The sequence below is a fragment of the Coregonus lavaretus genome, assembly GCF_964263955.1.
Source record: "Coregonus lavaretus genome assembly, chromosome: 18".
Lineage (NCBI taxonomy): Eukaryota > Metazoa > Chordata > Actinopteri > Salmoniformes > Salmonidae > Coregonus > Coregonus lavaretus.
Window position 1 is genome coordinate 47666174 of NC_140005.1, and position 18712 is coordinate 47684885.

Genomic DNA, 18712 nt, shown 5'->3' on the forward strand with positions numbered 1-18712 from the left:
TTCCAATGGTGGCTCCTTGGAGGGAGACAGTGTTGCGGAGCAGGTCCGAGTCTGCTGGGTCAGTCATGGCCAGTTCGTACAATCACTACTCAGGATATGACCCAGATTCAGACACAGGAGGTGGATAGTTAGGTTCTCAGAATATTTATTATAAACAAAGGGGCAGTTAAAGGGCAGGTCGAGGGCAGGCAGAGGTTCGTAATTCAAGGCAGAGTCAATAAGGGACAGAACGGCAGGCAGGCTCAGGGTCAGGACAGGCAGAAAGGTCGGAACTGGGAAGACTAGAAAACAAGACCTAGAGAACTGGAGAAACACGCTGGTAAGACCTGACAAAACAAGACGAACTGGCAACAGACAAACCAAAAACACAGGTATAAATACACAGGGGATAATGTGGAAAAATAGGAGACACCTGGTGGGGGGTGGAGACAAGCACAAGACAGGTGAAACAGATCAGGGTGTGACACCGGTACAGGAAATGGGGGTGATACAAGCTATATATCTGCATAATTTTCTAAACGTGGTTTGTCATTTTGGCATATTCACTAACACTGGTATGGCAAAGCACACTTTTTATTTCAGCCATAAGGATGACACTTCGTTGTCATTGTAATGATGCATGTATTAAGATACCGAAATATGAGATCTTGCATAGCATGACATGAATGCACTATAGATATGCTATGGATATATTTCATTAACCTTGTGGTTGGGATCTGTTGTAATACGTTCCTTGAATGCTTATCGATGTGTAATAAATGTGTTATGGATATGTAGTCAAAGTATATTGTTACCCAGTATTTGTATTATTTATTTTAATACAGTTTTTTTTTTGCTCATCTTTATTGGATGTGACTGTACCTGTTTGTGTGTGACCCATTTCCGCATGTCTGTTTTGACATATATATATATATGTCTTGACTAGTTTGGGTAACATACGGTAACATATGACTACATTACAGTACATAAGTAATGTAAGTAAGCGTTTGTGAAAGGTTATCATTGCTGTCATGTTTACATCATGGTGTGCAATGAAGTGTAGCCAACATCTGTATTTGGCTCCGGGGTGAAGTTTCCCCTAGGTACAGATCTAGAATCGGCATCCCCTCCCCCAATCCTTACCTTACCTAACCATAATGGTTAAAATTAAAAACTGATCCCAGATTAGCTTTTAGGGGCAGCATAGGTGCAACTTTGCTTGTGAACCAACCAAGTCCAGTTTACATTGGTTAATTAACTACTCCATGTAACTGACATTGTGAATTACAATATGTATATATTCTTGAGCACAGCTGTCTGTGTGTGTGCGTGTGTGTGTGTGTGTGCATGCATGTGTGCGATTACATTTGCTTGTGTGTGGTGTGTGTGCCTAAGCATTACCTGGGAATGTAATGTCTACATGTGTGTGAATGTCATCCAGTTGATCTGTGGTTTCTATACAATCATGTGAAGACTCTAGGTTAACTCTAATACCCTGCCCATTAAACAAACTCCTTTATTCAGTGGCCCGCTGCCGGCTATTTTTATCACTTTTAATAATCTTTATTGACTCAGATTAATTGCCAAGATGGAAGTAATTAGAGAAGGAGCCGATAAAGTGTGTGTGAGTTGGGAGGGGGGGGTTGGTGGGTGCGGGGGTTTGTGTGTGTGTATATTGTACATAATGAGTGTTTGTGTGTTCATATGTGTGTGTATTGAACAAATGTGTATGTGTGTGTGTGTGAGTATGTTTTCCCCTTCCCTGTTAATGGGCCTGAGCAAGTCACATGTGCCCAGGTGGCGAGAACGCCACACAGACGAGCACTTTGTAAGCGCCTCGCTGAAGTATAATGCACAACATACGGTCTCTATCCGTTTGAGCATGGCGGGCTAACCATATGGCGGTGAGGACGGTGAAGTCTTCCGTCCTCACCAACCCCAGCTGCCGAGCTAGTTAGCATGCTTGGCGAAGCGTGGAGTTACAAGATTTTTCTCTCTCCTCTCCTGCTTATATTAGTTGCTATGTCTGTTGTCGACTGTGTGTAGGGTTTGCCAATGGAGTTTTGTATTCAGAACAGGGCCGATTTGGTTGGTTCTGTAATTAAATCGGACGATCAGTGTGTTTAGGATGGTTCTCTCTGCTTTTTTCTAATTTTTTTCTCAGCTTTTTGTCTTTTTACTTTGTTTTTTATCTTGTTAATATTCATATCTTCTTCTCCATCTCCCTCCTTCTTACCTCATCACTTTTCCTCTACTCTTTCATTTTCTTCTTTCTCCATCTTCCCATCCTCTCTCTTATGTTCTCTCCCTCCTCCTCCACCACTCTCTATCCTCCTCCTTACTTTTTTCTCTCTTATACTCTCCCCGTCCTTCTCTCAACCACCCTCTTCCTTATCTATCTCCCCCTTTCTACTTCCTCCTTCCTTACCCCTCATCACTGACTCCGTCCCCCTCCTTACCCCCTTCATCCCTCCTTTTCCTCCTCCCTCTCCCCTCCCTCCCCTCAGGCATGGGCAACCTCACCTTCCAGATCACCCCCGACTCCAACAAGGACAGTGAGAGCATCCAGATGGGCCGCGATCTCAAGCTCTCGTGTCACGTGGACGCACAGCCCCAGGACAAGGTCAATGGAATAACAATATTAGTAATCATAATATTAGTAGGGTATGACCCCTTTATAAAAATCTCATAATGATGCAGAATCAATTAAAGGAGTTGAGACGGAAGAACATTTTATGTAAAGAGATACAAAAGCCTTGCTATAAGACATTATAAATGTTCATACATGCTTAATACAAGTCACAACATATTCTGTCAATTATATAGGCTATAGAAATATATTAACATAATGAACTAACATATTGCTATATTATATTATTAGGTCAACTACACGTGGTACAAGAACGCTGCGCTTGTCTACAACTCGGACAGCTTGATCGTGCTGCGCAGCGACCCGGACATGGCACCGGGCACCAGTAGCCTGGAGATCGTGGACATGAAGTTCCGTGACCAGGCCACCTACAGCTGTGTGGCCAACTTTCCCGGGAGCACAGTGCCCGAGCTGAGGGTAGACGTCAACATTACCCAGAGCAGCGGTGAGTGGACTTTTTCTTTATTCTTTGTACCATCTACAAACAGCACATGGGCTAAGGTTAGGGCTAGGGTACCTCATGATTTGACTGGATTTAAATGGAAAGCTTGTTTAGCCTCACGGCGTGAAAATGCTGCTTAAAGAAGTGGATAAAAATCTAAGAATATAATCAAAACCATTCTCAGATTTGAGGCTCATTAAAGCAGTCAGTCAGCGCTAAAGAAAACACCCCTCCCCTTCCTCTCCTGTTGGTTCGCTCCGAGACTGTCCACATGGGACATTGGGGGTTGTTTGAAGAAACAACGTGGGCTAGCCAGCTACCGCAGTCTATTCCAAATCCCCATCCCCCATTTTATTTCCCCAACATCCCTGCGTTCTCCGTCAAGGTCCATTCCACCATTTCAGAAGCTTTTAAAGTGCATACGGAAAGTATTCAGACCACTTCACATTATTTATTTTTTAACCAATCTACACACAATTCCCCATAATGACGAAGCGAAAACAGGTTTTTACACATTTTTGCAAATGTATTAAATATAAAAACAGAAATACCTTATTTACATAAGTATTCAGACTCTTTGCTATGAGACTCAAAATTGTGCTCAGGTGCATCCTGTTTCCATTGATCATCCTTGAGATGTTTCTAGAACTTGATTGGAGTCCACCTGTGGTAAATTCAATTGATTGGACATGATTTGGAAAAAACTCTTCCTAGTGCTGGTCTCCCAGCCAAACTGATTAATTGGGGGAGAACGGCCTTGGTCAGGGAGGTGACCAAGAACCCGATGGTCACGCTGACAGAGCTCCAGTTCCTCTGTGGAGATGAAAGAAACTTCCAGAAGGACAACCATCTCTGCAGCACTTCACCAATCAGGCCTTTATGGTAGAGTGGCCAGACGGAAGCCATTCCTCAGTAAAAGGCACATGACAGCCCGCTTGGAGTTTGCCAAAAGGCTCCTAAAGGACTCTCAGACCATGAGAAACAAGATTCTCTGGAATGATGAAACCAAGATTGAACTATTTGGCCTGAATGCCAAGCATCACGTCTGGAGGAAACGTGGCACAGCTCATCACATGGCCAATACCATCCCTATGGTGAAGCATGGTGGTGGCAGCATCATGCTGTGGGGATGTTTTTCAGCGGCAGGGACTGTATGCACTTTGCGCAAATGCCTGGGGACGAGGTTACCATTTTTTCACACTCTCTCTCTCTCTCTCTCTCTCTCTCTCTCTCCTGTTGTTGCTCCTAGTCCTACTGAGAGTGTTGATAGATGGAGGAAATTAGGATGTGTGTTTAACCTTGACCACTGGTGCTCCGCCAGTTCGCCTCGGCAGGCCAGTATACTGCATTTCACTTTTTACATTTCCCAGGGCGTGCGATAACCACTAGTGTCCAATAAAAACTCCCTCACTAATTTCAACTTTTAACCTCACTTGTTTCCCCCTGCTCCCCACCTCCCGCCCTACTCCTCGCTCTTTTCTTCTCTTTTTTTCTTTCTATAAACCCTGGTTGTCTTTTGGGCAACCCCTCCTTAAATATGTTCTCTTCTCCCCCTTAACCCTCCTATCTTCCCCCTCGCTCCCATCCAACTCCCTTCTCCCCCCTACAGTCACTCCCCCGATTTTGACGGTGCCGGCAGGGGGCCAGGTGGTGAGCGTGAGGGAGGGAGGCTCTGCCGACCTGGTGTGCCTGGTGGATGGCAAGCCCCGTCCGCCTGTGCTCTGGTCGCGCGCCGACAAGGACCTGCCTATGCCCACGGGTGAGTGGGTGGTGGAGACACGCAACGGGCGCCTCCGGCTGACCAACGTCACCCGCGACCTGATGGGCTCCTACCGCTGCCAAACGGCGCCCTACAACGGCCTCAACATCAAGCCACGCCAGGCGCAGGTGCAGCTCAACGTGCAATGTGAGTAGTAAAGTACTACATTTCCCATGAGGCATCTGTTTATTGAGCTCTGAATAGTATTTTCCAAGAGAAGTGTTTCTTCTGTTCTGGTCCTGGGACCTACATGGTGTGCAGGCTTTTGGTCCAGCCCAGTAGTAACAGACCTGATGAATGAATCGAGTAATCAAGTACGTTTTTGATTAGATGAATCAGCTGTGGTAGTGTTACGGAGATAATTCTGAACCATGCTCACGTGATGATTAACTTTGACTGAGACCTGAAGACTTGCTTTAGTTCACCCAGCTAATGCCTACATTGTAGCTCAACAGTCTTGTGGTGCTCAGGAGACCTGAGCTTGAACCCTGGTCAGTCAAATGAGCACTTAGCTGGTTCAAAACAGCCATCTGTCTGTTGAGCTAAAGCCACCTTTCAGGGTGCGGTTTAGTTAGACTTTTGTCTTCGATCATCATTCTCAAGAGTCTTCATTTTTCTCACCAGCAGTTTCTAAATGACTCTAAATTGCCTTTCAAAAAACAATTGAAAGTTCAACTTCAACAACATTAGCAGTCATTACAACTCAACCATCAATTTATTCAAATCAATAGCTAGCACCATTAGATTAGCATGGACTGCAGTCACTGTCTCAATTCAATTTAAAACTCACACTGGACCAGAGTAGGCTAACGATAAGCCCCAAATGGGGTAAAATGCACTCGTACTAACAAACAAAACAAGGTCGTTAATTAACAAATGGTATAATGCCACTCAGAAACTAACACTACTAAGTGTGCAAACGCTGTTTATTGTTTGCTCAAGCCATTAGTGACGACGCTAGCTAGGCTATTAGCGAACTCTCCCCTTCGTTACATTTAGACTTCTTGTTTGTGCACAGTAAAAGTGCTTATGCCTGCCACACTTCAATAATGCTTATATTATGAAGGGGGCTAGTTCATAAAGTTCAAAACCCTGAAAGCCTCAGAATTCATCAGGATCTTGAGTTCCAAAGGGTTTCTCTTCTCTTGAGTTGTCTTCTCTTCTCTTGACACCATCACACAAAGGCAAGCCAGAGAACCTATTCATGAACTGTAGCCTACAGTATGTGAAGTTGCTAGACGCTCGTGAAAATCTAGCTCCTGACTTTCCAGTTTCAAAATAGTGCCGCTGAAGGTTGTTTAGCCATTATTTTGTCTTCAATGCGGGCTGTGCCATGAGAGCTAATGTTGGAAAGAACTCTCGAACTCTCACTGTCCTACAAAGCTCTTCTTTAGAATGTGTTTGTGTGTAAACTGTGAAGGAAGGTGATCCACTTTGGTGGAAGGTGCGAACAATACACTCATGGCTAATAGAGAAACATAGAGGCTCAAAGAAAAGCCCTGAAGCCCACATTGCTTTGTATAATATCCCTTTACATCCATTCTTTAGAAATTGTTTCTTTACAGCTTTCGTTCCAATGCCTGTATTTCCCATGAAATGGGAATGCAACATTAACAATGTGAGATGTATGGTCCCCCGAATGTTCACCCCAACACACAAACTCCTCCATGTATCCTGTAAAAAATGCAACTAATTTTTGATAGAGGATTGTCCATCCGTCAATGTAAGAGCCCCGTAGAAAAACCATTGGCTTAATCCGTGAACATTGTAGTTTCCTTTAATTCACCTGGAGTGAGTACTCTATTGGGAAGCTTACTAGCCTTGAAGCCAAAGCATCACAAAACAAAGCTAAGTCCAAGCCCCTGCCCCCTGGGCACTTATGTAGATCTGAGAGGATTGGCCTCTGATTAGCTGGATGGAATTATTGTTGCGGACACTTATCCAATCCTCTCAGATCTCCACAAGTGCCTTGTGGGTAGGGACTAGGAGTTGGTTTGGGATTCAAGGTAAGGGATATGTCCACACTAGCTTGCTTAGCGAATGAAACTACACTCTTAGAAAAAAAGTTGCTAAGTAGAACCATAAAGAGTTCTTCGATTTGTCCCCATAGGTGAACCCTTTTTGGTGCTAAAACCCTCTATGCACGGTTCTTCATAGAACCCCCTGTAAATGGTTTTACCTAGAACCCTCTATGAACGTTTCTACCAAGAACCATTTTATCCTTTAAAGGTTCTTCCTAGAACCCTCTATGAACAGTTCCACCAGCCTTATTAGCCTTTAAAATTAAACTCTTTATGACAATTTTTATTTATTTTTATTTATTTACAATACATTACAAATATCATAAGGCCTTTCTTCGAAGGGCTAGTTATACCCTAACACAGTGGTGTTAGGAAATTCCGGGTTTACATTATGTTGGCTTGCAAAGTGATGTGAAATTCCTATTGGAATCCAGACAGAGTGAGGATATTCAACAATTTGAATTTTTAATCACCTGAAACCTGCATTCAGAATGACTGCCAGGGTAAAGAAGGTTGACTAATGGGATTACCTAAATCGTCTGAACTAGAACAACTTTCTCAGTAATGGGTGCAATAAATCCAACAGATTGGATTAGTTTAGAAAAATGTATGTTATTTATCTTTGTGTAGCATAAGATTAATCAACCAATCAAAACACAGATATTGAAATAAAGAATTCTGAAAAGCTACCTGCAATAGAGAATGCTGGAAAATATGATAATGATGGGTGTGGTTTTGAGTATTTTACTGAACACAGCAACACAGAGTACAAATGACACAATCACACTCAACTCTGGTTATTAACAACAACACTAGGGTTCTTTTACAATGCCAAGTGTTAAGTTAATTCAACTCCACTTTAACAATAAAAATGTTACACAAAAAAATCTACACTAGGTAGAACTGGCCAATTTGCTGTGTAATATTCAGTACTGTCACACCCTGGTTCTGGGACTCATTATGTTGAGCCAGGGTGTGTGCAGTCTATGTGTTCATGTTCTATGTTGGGTGTCTAGGTTGTTTATTTCTATGTTTGGTCTATGACTCCCAATCGGAGGTAACGAGTGTCAGCTGTCGGCTCGTTGTCTCTGATTGGGAGCCATATTGATACTGTGTGTTTTCACCTTGGGGTTGTGGGTTTTTGTTCCTTGACGGTCATTGTAATCGTGGACTTCACTATCGTCATTTGTTGTTTTCGTGGTTGCTTTAATTTAATAAAGTCATCATGTTCGCTCAACACGCTGCATATTGGTCTCCTTCGCTCCTAGACGATCGTGACAGAAAAACCCACCAATCTAGGACCAAGCGGCGTGTCAAGCGGCAACAGGACCAACCTACACAGGATTCATGGACATGGGAGGAGATACTGGATGGAAAGGGTCCTTGGGCACAACCGGGAGAATATCGCTGCCCTCGTGAAGAGCTGGAGGCAGCTAAAGCCGAGAGGAGGCAATATGAGGAGGCAACACGGAGGCAAGGCTGGAAGCCCGTGAGCACTAGCCAAAAATTTCTTGGGGGGGGGCCTTAAAGGGAGTGTGGCGAAGTCAGGTAGGAGACCTGCGCCTACTCCCTGTACTTACCGTGGAGAGCGAGAGTACGGGCAGACACCGTGTTACGCAGTAGAGCGCATGGTGTCTCCTGTACGCGTGCATAGCCCGGTTCGGTACATTCCAACTCCACGTATCGGCCGGGCTAGATTGAGCGTTGAGCCGGATGTCATGAAGCCGGCCCAACGCATCAGGCCACCAGTGCGTCTCCTCGGGCCGGCTTACATGGCACCAGCCTTACGCATGGTGTCCCCGGTTCGCCTACATAGCCCGGTGCGGGTTATTCCTCCTTCCCGTACTGGTCGGGCGACGGGGAGCATACAACCAGGTAAGGTTGGGCAGGCTCATTGCTCAAGGGAGCCAGTAAGCCTGCACGGTCCGGTATTTCCGGCGCCACCTCCCCGCTCCAGCCCAGTACCACCAGTGCCTACACCACGCACCAAGCCTCCTGTGTGTCCCCAGAGTCCTGTGCGTCCTGTTGCTGCTCCCCGCACTAGCCCTGAGATGCGTGTCCTCAGCCCGGGACCACCAGTTCCGGCACCACGCACCAGGCCTATAGTGCGTCTCGGCCGGCCAGAGTCTGCCGTCTGCCCAACGGCGCCTGAACTGCCCGTCTGCCCAACGGCGCTTGAACTGCCCGTCTGCCCAACGGTGCCTGAACTGCCCGTCTGCCCAACGCCGTCTGAACTGTCCGTCGGCCAAGCGCTGCATGAACTGCCCGTCTGTACTGAGCCTGCTAAGCCGCCCGTCTGCCATGAGCCTTCAGAGCCGTCCGCCAGACCGGAGCCGCTAAAGCCTTCCGCCAGACAGGAGCCGCTAGAGCCTTCCGCCAGACAGGATCAGCCAGAGCCTTCCGCCAGACAGGATCAGCCAGAGCCTTCCGCCAGACAGGATCAGCCAGAGCCTTCCGCCAGACAGGATCAGCCAGAGCCTTCCGCCAGACAGGATCAGCCAGAGCCTTCCGCCAGACAGGATCAGCCAGAGCCTTCCGCCAGACAGGATCAGCCAGAGCCTTCCACCAGCCATGAGCAGCCAGATCCGTCAGCCAGCCATGAGCAGCCAGATCCGTCAGCCAGCCATGAGCAGCCAGATCCTTCAGCCAGCCATGAGCAGCCAGATCCGTCAGCCAGCCATGAGCAGCCAGATCCGTCAGCCAGCCATGAGCCGTCCAGCCAGGATCCGCCAGAGCCGTCCAGCCAGGATCCGCCAGAGCCGTCCAGCCAGGATCCGCCAGAGCCGTCCAGCCAGGATCCGCTAGAGCCGTCCAGCCAGGATCCGCCAGCCAGCCAGGATCCGCCAGAGCCAGCCAGCCAGGATCCGCCGTTCAGTCCGGTGCTGCCCCTTAGTCCGGTGCTGCCCCTTATCCTGGTGCTGCTCCTTATCCTGGTGCTGCTCCTTATCCTGGTGCTGCCCCTTAGTCCGGTGCTGGCCCTTAATCTAGTGGGGTTAAGGTGGAGGGTGGTCATTTGGAGGAGGCTACGTAAGCGGGTAGTGACTATGGTGGGGTGGTGGTCTAGGCCGGAGCCAGAACCGCCACCGAGGAGGTATGCCCGCCCAGCCCTCCCCTGTTTGGGGGTTTTGAGGCGCGGTCGCAGTCCGCGCCTTTAGGGGGGGGTACTGTCACACCCTGGTTCTGGGACTCATTATGTTGAGCCAGGGTGTGTGCAGTCTATGTGTTCATGTTCTATGTTGGGTGTCTAGGTTGTTTATTTCTATGTTTGGTCTATGACTCCCAATCGGAGGTAACGAGTGTCAGCTGTCGGCTCGTTATCTCTGATTGGGAGCCATATTGATACTGTGTGTTTTCACCTTGGGGTTGTGGGTTTTTGTTCCTTGACGGTCATTGTAATCGTGGACTTCACTATCGTCATTTGTTGTTTTCGTGGTTGCTTTAATTTAATAAAGTCATCATGTTCGCTCAACACGCTGCATATTGGTCTCCTTCGCTCCTAGACGATCGTGACAAGTACAATACATTTTTTTACATTTTTAGTCATTTAGCAGACGCTTTTATCAAGAGCGACTTACAGTTAAGTGAGTGCATACATTTTTTTTTTTTTTTTTTTCATACTGGCCCCCCTTGGGAATCGAACCCACAACCCTGGCGTTGCAAACGCCGTGCTCTACCAACTGAGCTACATCCCTGCCGGCCATACAATACACTGCTGGTTCACTCATACTCCCTTCTATTCTCCTACTCTCTACTCTCTGCTCAATAAAATCACAGAAAATACTAATTTGAAAGACAGAAGTCATGGCAAAGATATCAATTATGTTAATACTGTATATGTAAAATGATTAAGGGAATACCAGATACATGCACAAATATTCCCATGTACTAAGAATATTCTCACACGTATCTTTTTAAATTGATCAGATTACTCAAACTCCTGATCTTAAAGTTGAAACACTGATACTCAGGCACTATTTAAAAGAAATAACAAATATTACAACAAAAAAGCCTTCTAGCCTTCCAAACAATCATCAAAGAACCCTTTCTTCTAAAAACGGTTCTTAGGATGAAAACGGTTCTTGGTAGAACCCCATCCCTCCGCAAAGAACCCTTTTGGAACCGCTTTTTCTAAAAGTGTAGCTTAGCCCCGAACAAATGATAGCTTAATTAAAGGCCACTATGACCGTGGTGCTGACATTCCAAATCCTCCCAACCCCCATCCACAGTCTGTCCACATGCTCAAAAAGATACTACTAGATTTACAAGGCTTGCTAATGCAGGCGGGCGGAAGGGCGACACTTTTAGAGGCTCGTCTAGTCCAGTCCACTTCAATGATTTATTTGCCAGGTGGCCACCCCACTCTAGAGAGACAGCGCGAGAGAGAGCGAGAGAGATAGAGATAGAGAGAGAGAAACTAAGTGTGGCAGATGGATGGAGGAAGAGAGAAAGACAAACTGGGAGAAAGAGAGAGAGAGTGACAAACCGAGAGAGGAAGGGAGTTAGTGACAAGCAAGAGAGGGAAGATGAGAGAGAGACAGAGCAAGAGAAAGAGTAGGGAGAGAATGCCAAACTGAGAAAGAGAGTAACAAGAGAATAAGGGAGGAAGAGAGAAACAAACAGAGAGAAAGAGACGGAGGGAGAAAATAGAAAAGGAGTGAGAAGGGAGAGAATGACAAACAGAGAGAGGAAGAGAAAGAGAGAGGTAGACGTTGCAGGTCGCCAGCAGCGCTTTGGAAACCAACGCTTCCCCCTTCCTTCCATCCCTCCATCCCTGGGTTTCTTCACTGTACCCAAACCAAAAACAGATTTAATGCGTCGCTCAGTTATGTATAGAGCCATGTCATTATGGAATGCTCTGCCACCAGAGGTTACTCAGGCAAAAAGCAAGTTTAACTTTAAAAATCAGATAAAAACATCTAGTATCACAGCGCCTGTATTGCATATCAGAATATGAATATGTACAGTATATACAATTTATGAATAGTGTCTAATTAGTATTTTTGTTGTCTCTTGGTGTCTTTCCAATATATAACTCTTATTTTATGATTTTTATTTTATTTTATTTGTCATATCTTATGTTGTTTTGTCTATACTTTGTCATGTATTTATATATGTTTTATGTGGAACGCAGGAAGAGTAGCTGATGCATGTGCAGTAGCTAATGGGGATCCTAATGAACTAAAATAAACCCTCCTTCCCTCCTGCGTTGTATATATTTGTTTATTTTATCTGGTTTGTTTTTCAACCCTTCATTTAGCACCATTGATCGATATGCGGGAAGATCCTATAATTTTTTTTACTTCGCCTCTAAGTGGACACCCCTCTTTATCTCTTCCTCCCTCGTTCTCTCCTTTTCTCCTCTTCCTCATTTTATTCTCCCTTGCCCTCCCTTTCTTTCTCACTCCTCTCACCGCGACATGGATGTTCTTCTTCGTTACTAATCTCGTCATCATCAATCAGACGGCATCTCACCGCATCTCTCTTTCACTATCCTTCTCCCTCTCTCTTTGACTTTCTCTCCCTCTTTCCTATTCCCTCGCCACCTCTCTCTCTTCTGTGTCCCTTTTGCTCTTCCTCCCTCCCTCGCTCCATCTCATCTCCTCAATCATCTGCAGTCTTTCTCTCTTTCCCTCTTACACCACACATGCTCTCCATCATCCATCTTTCTCCATCACTCCACCCCACCTTTTCTTCCTTACACTCAATGCAGATCAATCTCCCTGGAGTGTACCATACTGTAAATGTCATGTCTTCATGCATTACTACAAGAGGGTCATGTACAGACTTGACTAACTGTGTGTATGTGTGTGTGTGTTTGTGTGTGTGTGTGTGTGTGTGAGAGAGAGAGAGAGTCTGCCTGCATGCATATCTGTCTGTCTGTCTCTGTCTTTCCATCTGTATCTGTCTGTGTGCGTGTGTATGTGTTTGTGTGTGTTTGTGAGTTAGAGCGAGGTTTACGGCAGATATTCGTTGTCTCCAATAAAACGGACGATAATTCTGTTTACGGGGATTATGGCATCGTGAAATTGAAACATTCTAGCGTAGCTCGAGCCGCTAAGGAAAACAGATACAGGAGACAGTAAGGGCTGGTGCTGATTCATTTCGTCAGTGGTCCCATCCGTGCACCACATTTCTAGGATGAAGACACCAACTTCTGACTGACAAGATGTGAAGCCGCCACGACATCACTTTATCAACAAGCCTCACCTCATGTCTCTCTGCCCCCTGTTCTGTCGCCTGTCCTCCTCTCTCTCTCTTTCTGTCTCACAGTTCCCCCCCCCCCCCCTCTCTCTCTCTCTCTCTCTCTCTCTCTCTCTCTCTCTCTCTCTCTCTCTCTCTCTCTCTCTCTCTCTCTCTCTCTCTCTCTCTCTCTCTCTCTCTCTCTCTCCTCTCTCCTCTCTCCTCTCTTCTCTCTCTCTCTCTCTCTCTCTCTCTCTCTCCTCTCTTTCTCTCTCACGGCCCCATCTATCTTTTCCTCTCTCTTCTCATTTATATTGTATATATTTTTTTCCTCTCCCTTTCTCTCGCTCATGGTCTCTCTCTAGGGGCTTCCACTGTACCCAATGCTCTCTCAATTCCTCTCAATCTTCCTTTCTTTTTACCCCTCTCTCTCTCTCTCTCCCGAGGTTACTCCTGTGTCCGCCCTCTCTCCCTCACTCACCCTCTTTCTAATTCCTACTCTCTATTTCTCTCTCTCTTTGGGTGTCCTCCTCTGACCCTCCCCCCCCCCCCCCTCTCTCTCTCTCTCAATTCAATTCAATTCAATTTAATTCAATTCAATTTGCATTATTGCCATGATGTAACAATGTACATATTGCCAATGCTTACTTTGGAGATTTACAATATTAACATAATCAAAATAATAATTATCAATATTGTCAATGGGACAACAGTAACAACAATAATCAAGGGTCAAAATAACCATTCATTGAACAATAACAATAACAATGGCATAGAGGACTTGCAGGTTGGTTGGTCTGTCAGACACTTATAGCAGGCAGCAATGTGGTGTGCTGCCAACCCAGAGCTCTCTGCGCCCTCCCCCAACAGGACGGGTAGCCTATTCTCCTTATTTTATTTTTATTTTTTATTTTTTAGTCATTTAGCAGACGCTCTTATCCAGAGCGACTTACAGGAGCAATTAGGGTTAAGTGCCTTGCTCAAGGGCACATCGACAGATTTTTCACCTAGTCGGCTCGGGGATCAGAGAGGTCTTTGAAACCTTGAATAAGAGTTTCAAATTTGGGGAAATGACACTCTAATTGTTTTATATTTTGTACATTTTGTCAGGAAATGCAGCTCTGTCTCTGGTTCTGCTGTGGTGCAGTGGTTGCACAGCCTTTCCTGTACAGGGAGCCAGGATTTCCTGAGTCTACCTTTCTCAATGGCAAAGCTGTGCTCACTGTGCCTGTACTTTGTCAAGGTTCTTCTAAGGTTTTGAATAGTAACCATGGTCAAATAGTTTGCCATGGTGTACTGTCGATTTAGGGGCAGATAGCACTGCATTCTGCTTGTGCTTGTGTTTCCTAATAAGTCATGTCATTTTGTTTTGACTGTGTTGTAATTTGGTTTATTCTGATTGATTGGCTGTTCTGGTCCTTCAGTGTGTTAGTAGAAGAGGTTTGTGAACTCAGCCCCAGGACCAGCTGGATGAGGGGACTATTTTCTTTGCTCAGCTCTTGGCATTGCAGGGCTTGGTAATGATATGAGAGGGGGTCACTGTATTTGAGATGTTTCCAAAACGGAATTTATTATTAGACGATATGAGCCTAATTCTGCATTGTGTGTAGTTTTCCTCTGGACATGGAGGAGAATCTTACAGAACTCTGCATGCAGGGGTTCAATGGGGTGTTTGTCACATTGGGTGAAATCTTGTTTAGCAAGTGGACCCAACATCTCGCTGCCATAAAGTGCAATTGGTTCAATGACACATTGAATTAGTTTTTTAATGGCGTAGAATGCCCTGCGTGCTTTCTGTCTCGGGTTCATTCACTGCCTCATTTAGGTGTCCAGTTGAGCTTATTTTTAAACCTAAGTAATTGTAGTTTGTGCAGTACTCTAAATATGTTGTATCAATTGAGAACGTTGGTCTAATTCCCTGAGATCTGGATCTTCTCTGGAAAACTATAGTATTTGTATTCATGGGGTTTACTGCCAGGGCCCAGGTCTGGCAGTGCTGTTCTAGTAGGTCCAGGCTCTGCTGTAGGCCATGTGCTGTGGGTGACATCAGGCACAGGTCATCTGCGAACAGCAGGCATTTAACCTCTGAATTGTGGTGACTAACACCAGGGTCTGAGGATTTTTCTAGAATAGTGGCCAATTCGTTATGTAAATATTGAAGAGTGCAGGGCTCATATTGCAACCCTGGCAAAGGCCCCGCCTCTGGTTAAAGAATTATGTTATTTTCTTGCCAATTTTGATGCTGCACGTACTGCCAGCAGCATTGATTTAATTATGTCAAATGTTTTACACCTTACACCACTTTCAATAACTTTGTAGAACAGTCCTGTATGCCGAATAGAATCAAACGCTTTTTGGAAGTCGATAAAGCAAGCGCACATTTTGGTATTATTTTGGTGGACATGTTTATCTATCAGGGTGTGTAGGGTGTAAATATGATCGGTCATGCAATGTTTTGATATAAATCCAATTTGGCTTTTACTCAAGACATTGTGCTCATTAGGGAAGTTTAGAACTCTTACATTTATAATACTACAGAAAACCTTCCCCAGGTTACTATTCACACAAATGCCTCTGTAATTGAACGGGTCAAATTTGTCTCCGTTCTTAAAGATTGGGGTTATGAGTCCTTGAATCCAGATGTCAGGGAAATAACCTACACTCAGGATCAAATTAAACAGTTTTAATTTAGCCAATTTCAATTTTGCACTAGTGAATTTGAGCATGTCATTTAGGATGCATTCAGGTCTGCATGCTTTTTTAAATGTGAGGTCCTGAAGTTTCTTATAGAGCTCCTGGTCAGTAATTGGGGAGTCCAATGGACTTTGATTGTCTTTTTCTAATCGATTCAACTTCTCATCAATTTAGCATTGTTCTGCGTTTGCATCAATTTGACGGTGTTGTAGAGTGTTTTAAAATGTGTTGTCCATATGTCACGATTTTGTATCTCTAATTTCTCTAGTTTCGATTTTTTTAGGTTTTTCAAATTTTGTCAGAAGTTGTTTGTGTTTATGGACTCCTCAATTAGTGTCAGCTGCTTGCTGTTGTACTGTGCATTTTTTGTTCTGAGTGTGAGTTTTAAAGTCTCACAGTAATTAAGGCGTAATTCACCATTATTTGGATCTCTGTGCTTTTGGTTTGATTGTTTTTTCTTATAATTTTACAATCTGCATCAAACCAGTTTTCATCTGTGGTCTTTTTTGGTATGTTTTTTATCAATTTCAGTTGTGCTTCTTTTGCCTTTTGCCTGTATATACAGTTGAAGTCGGAAGTTTACATATACCATAGGCAAATACATTTAAACTCAGTTTTTCACAATTCCTGACATTTAATTCTAGTAAAAATTCCCTGTCTTAGGTCAGTTAGGATCACCACTTTATTTTAAGAATGTGAAATGTCAGAATAATAGTAGAGAGAATGATTTATTTCAGCTTTAATGTCTTTCATCACATTCACAGTGGGTCAGAAGTTTACATACACTCAATTAGTATTTGGTAGAATTGCCTTTAAATAGTTTAACTTGGGTCAAACGGTTCGGGTAGCCTTCCACAAGCCTCCCACAATAAGTTGGGTGAATTTTAGCCCATTCCTCCTGACAGAGCTGATGTAACTGAGTCAGGATTGTAGGCACTCCTTGCTCGCACAGGCTTTTTCAGTTCTGCCCACACATTTTCTATAGGATTGAGATCAGGGCTTTGTGATGGCCACTCCAATACCTTGACTTTGTTGTCCTTAAGCCATTTTGCCACAACTTTGGAAGCATGCGTGGGGTCATTGTCCATTTGGAAGACCCATTTGCGACCAAGCTTTAACTTCCTGACTGATGTCTTGAGATGTTGCTTCAATATATCCACATCATTTTCCTTCCTCATGATGCCATCTATTTTGTGAAGTGCACCAGTCCCTCCTGCAGCAAAACACCCCCACAGCATGATGCTGCCACCTCCTTGCTTCACAGTTGGGATTGTGTTCTTCGGCTTGCAAGCTCCCCCTTTTTCAGGTGTTTGGAAATTGCTCCCAAGGATGAACCAGACTTGTGGAGGTCTACAAATTTTTTTTTCTGAGGTCTTGGCTGATTTCTTTTGATTTCAAATCAAATCAGAGGCAATTCTATTTGTCACATACACGTGTTTAGCAGATGTTATAGCGGTGTAGTGAAATGCTTGTGCTTCTAGCTCCGACAGTGCATTAATATCTAACAATTTCACAACATATACCCAATACCACCCTCTGGAGAGCCCTGTGGTTGTGGGCGGTGCAGTTGCCATACCAGGGGGTGATACAGCCCGACAGGATGCTCTCAATTGTGCATTTGTAAACGTTTGTGAGGGTTTTAGGTGATAAGCCACATTTCTTCAGCCTCCTGAGGTTGAAGAGGCTCTGTTGCGCCTTCTTCACCACACTGTCTGCGTGGGTGGACCATTTCAGTTTGTCAGTGATGGGTACGTCAAGGAACTTGAAGCTTTCCACCCGTCGATGTGGACAGGGGGGTGCACTCTCTGCTGTTTCCTGAAGTCCCCGATCATCTCCTTTGTTTTGTTGATGTTGAGTGAGAGGTTATTTTCCTGGCACCACATTCCCAGAGCCCTCACCTCCTCCCTGTAGGCGGTCTCGTCATTGTTGGTAATCAAGCCTACTACTGTTGTGTCGTCTGCAAACTTGATGTTTGAGTTGGAGGTGTGCTTGCCCACGCAGTCATGGGTGAACAGCGAGTACAGGAGGGGGCTGAGCACGCACCCTTGTGGGGCCCCAGTGTTGAGGATCAGCGAAGTGGAGATGTTGTTTCCTACATTCACCACCTGGCGGCGGCCCGTCAGGAAGTCCAGGTCCCAGTTGCATAGGGCGGGGTTTAGACCCAGGGCCTCGAGCTTAATGATGAGCTTGGAGGGTACTATGGTGTTGAATGCTGAGCTATAGTCAATGAACAACATTCTTTCATAGGTATTCCTCTTGTCCAGATGGGATAGGGCAGTGTGCAGTGTGATGGCAATTGCATCGTCTGTGGATCTATTGGAGCGGTAAGCAAATTGAAGTGGGTCTAGGGTGACAGGTAAGGTAGAGGTGATATGATCCTTGACTAGTCTCTCAAAGCACTTCATGATGACAGAGGTGAATGCTACAGGGCGATAGTCATTTAGTTCAGTTACCTTTGCTTTCTTGGGTACAGGAACAATGGTGGCCCTCTTGAAGCATGTGGGAACAGCAGACTGGGAAAGTGAGAGATTGAATATGTCCATGAACACACCAGGTAGCTGGTCTGCGCATGCTCTGAGGACGCGGCTAGGGATGCCGTCAGGGCCGGCAGCCTTGCGGGGGTTAACATGCTTAAATGTGTTTATCACGTCGGCCATGGAGAAGGAGAGGCCATAGTGGGCCTCGTCATTGACACATCTTATCTTCAAATCAGGCAAAGAAGGTGTTTAGCTTGTCTGGAAGCGAGACGTCGTGTTGGCGACGTGGCTGGTTTTCTTTTTGTAGTCCGTGATTGTCTGTAGACCCTGCCACATACGTCTCGTGTCTGAGCCGTTGAATTGCGACTCCACTTTGTCTCTATACTGATGTTTTGCCAGTTGAATTGCCTTGCGGAGTGAGTAGCTACACTGTTTGTATTCTGCAATATTCCCAGTCACCTTGCCATGGTTGAATGCGGTGGTTCGCGCTTTCAGATTTGCGCGAATGCT

The 18712-nt window shown here is 45.2% G+C and overlaps 1 protein-coding gene across 1 annotated transcript in view; it reads left to right on the forward strand.

The window, feature by feature from the left end:
• The window catches only part of LOC311145544 (MAM domain-containing glycosylphosphatidylinositol anchor protein 1-like), a gene marked incomplete at its 3' end in the record, with an annotated part of 411583 nt that overhangs the window by 283360 nt on the left and 109511 nt on the right, over positions 1-18712 (forward strand). The window contains exons 8-10 of the mRNA XM_084181813.1: positions 2487-2602; positions 2861-3074; positions 4681-4977. Coding sequence (XP_084037939.1) covers positions 2487-2602; positions 2861-3074; positions 4681-4977 — 627 coding nt within the window. The remainder of the gene's footprint in view (positions 1-2486; positions 2603-2860; positions 3075-4680; positions 4978-18712) is intronic.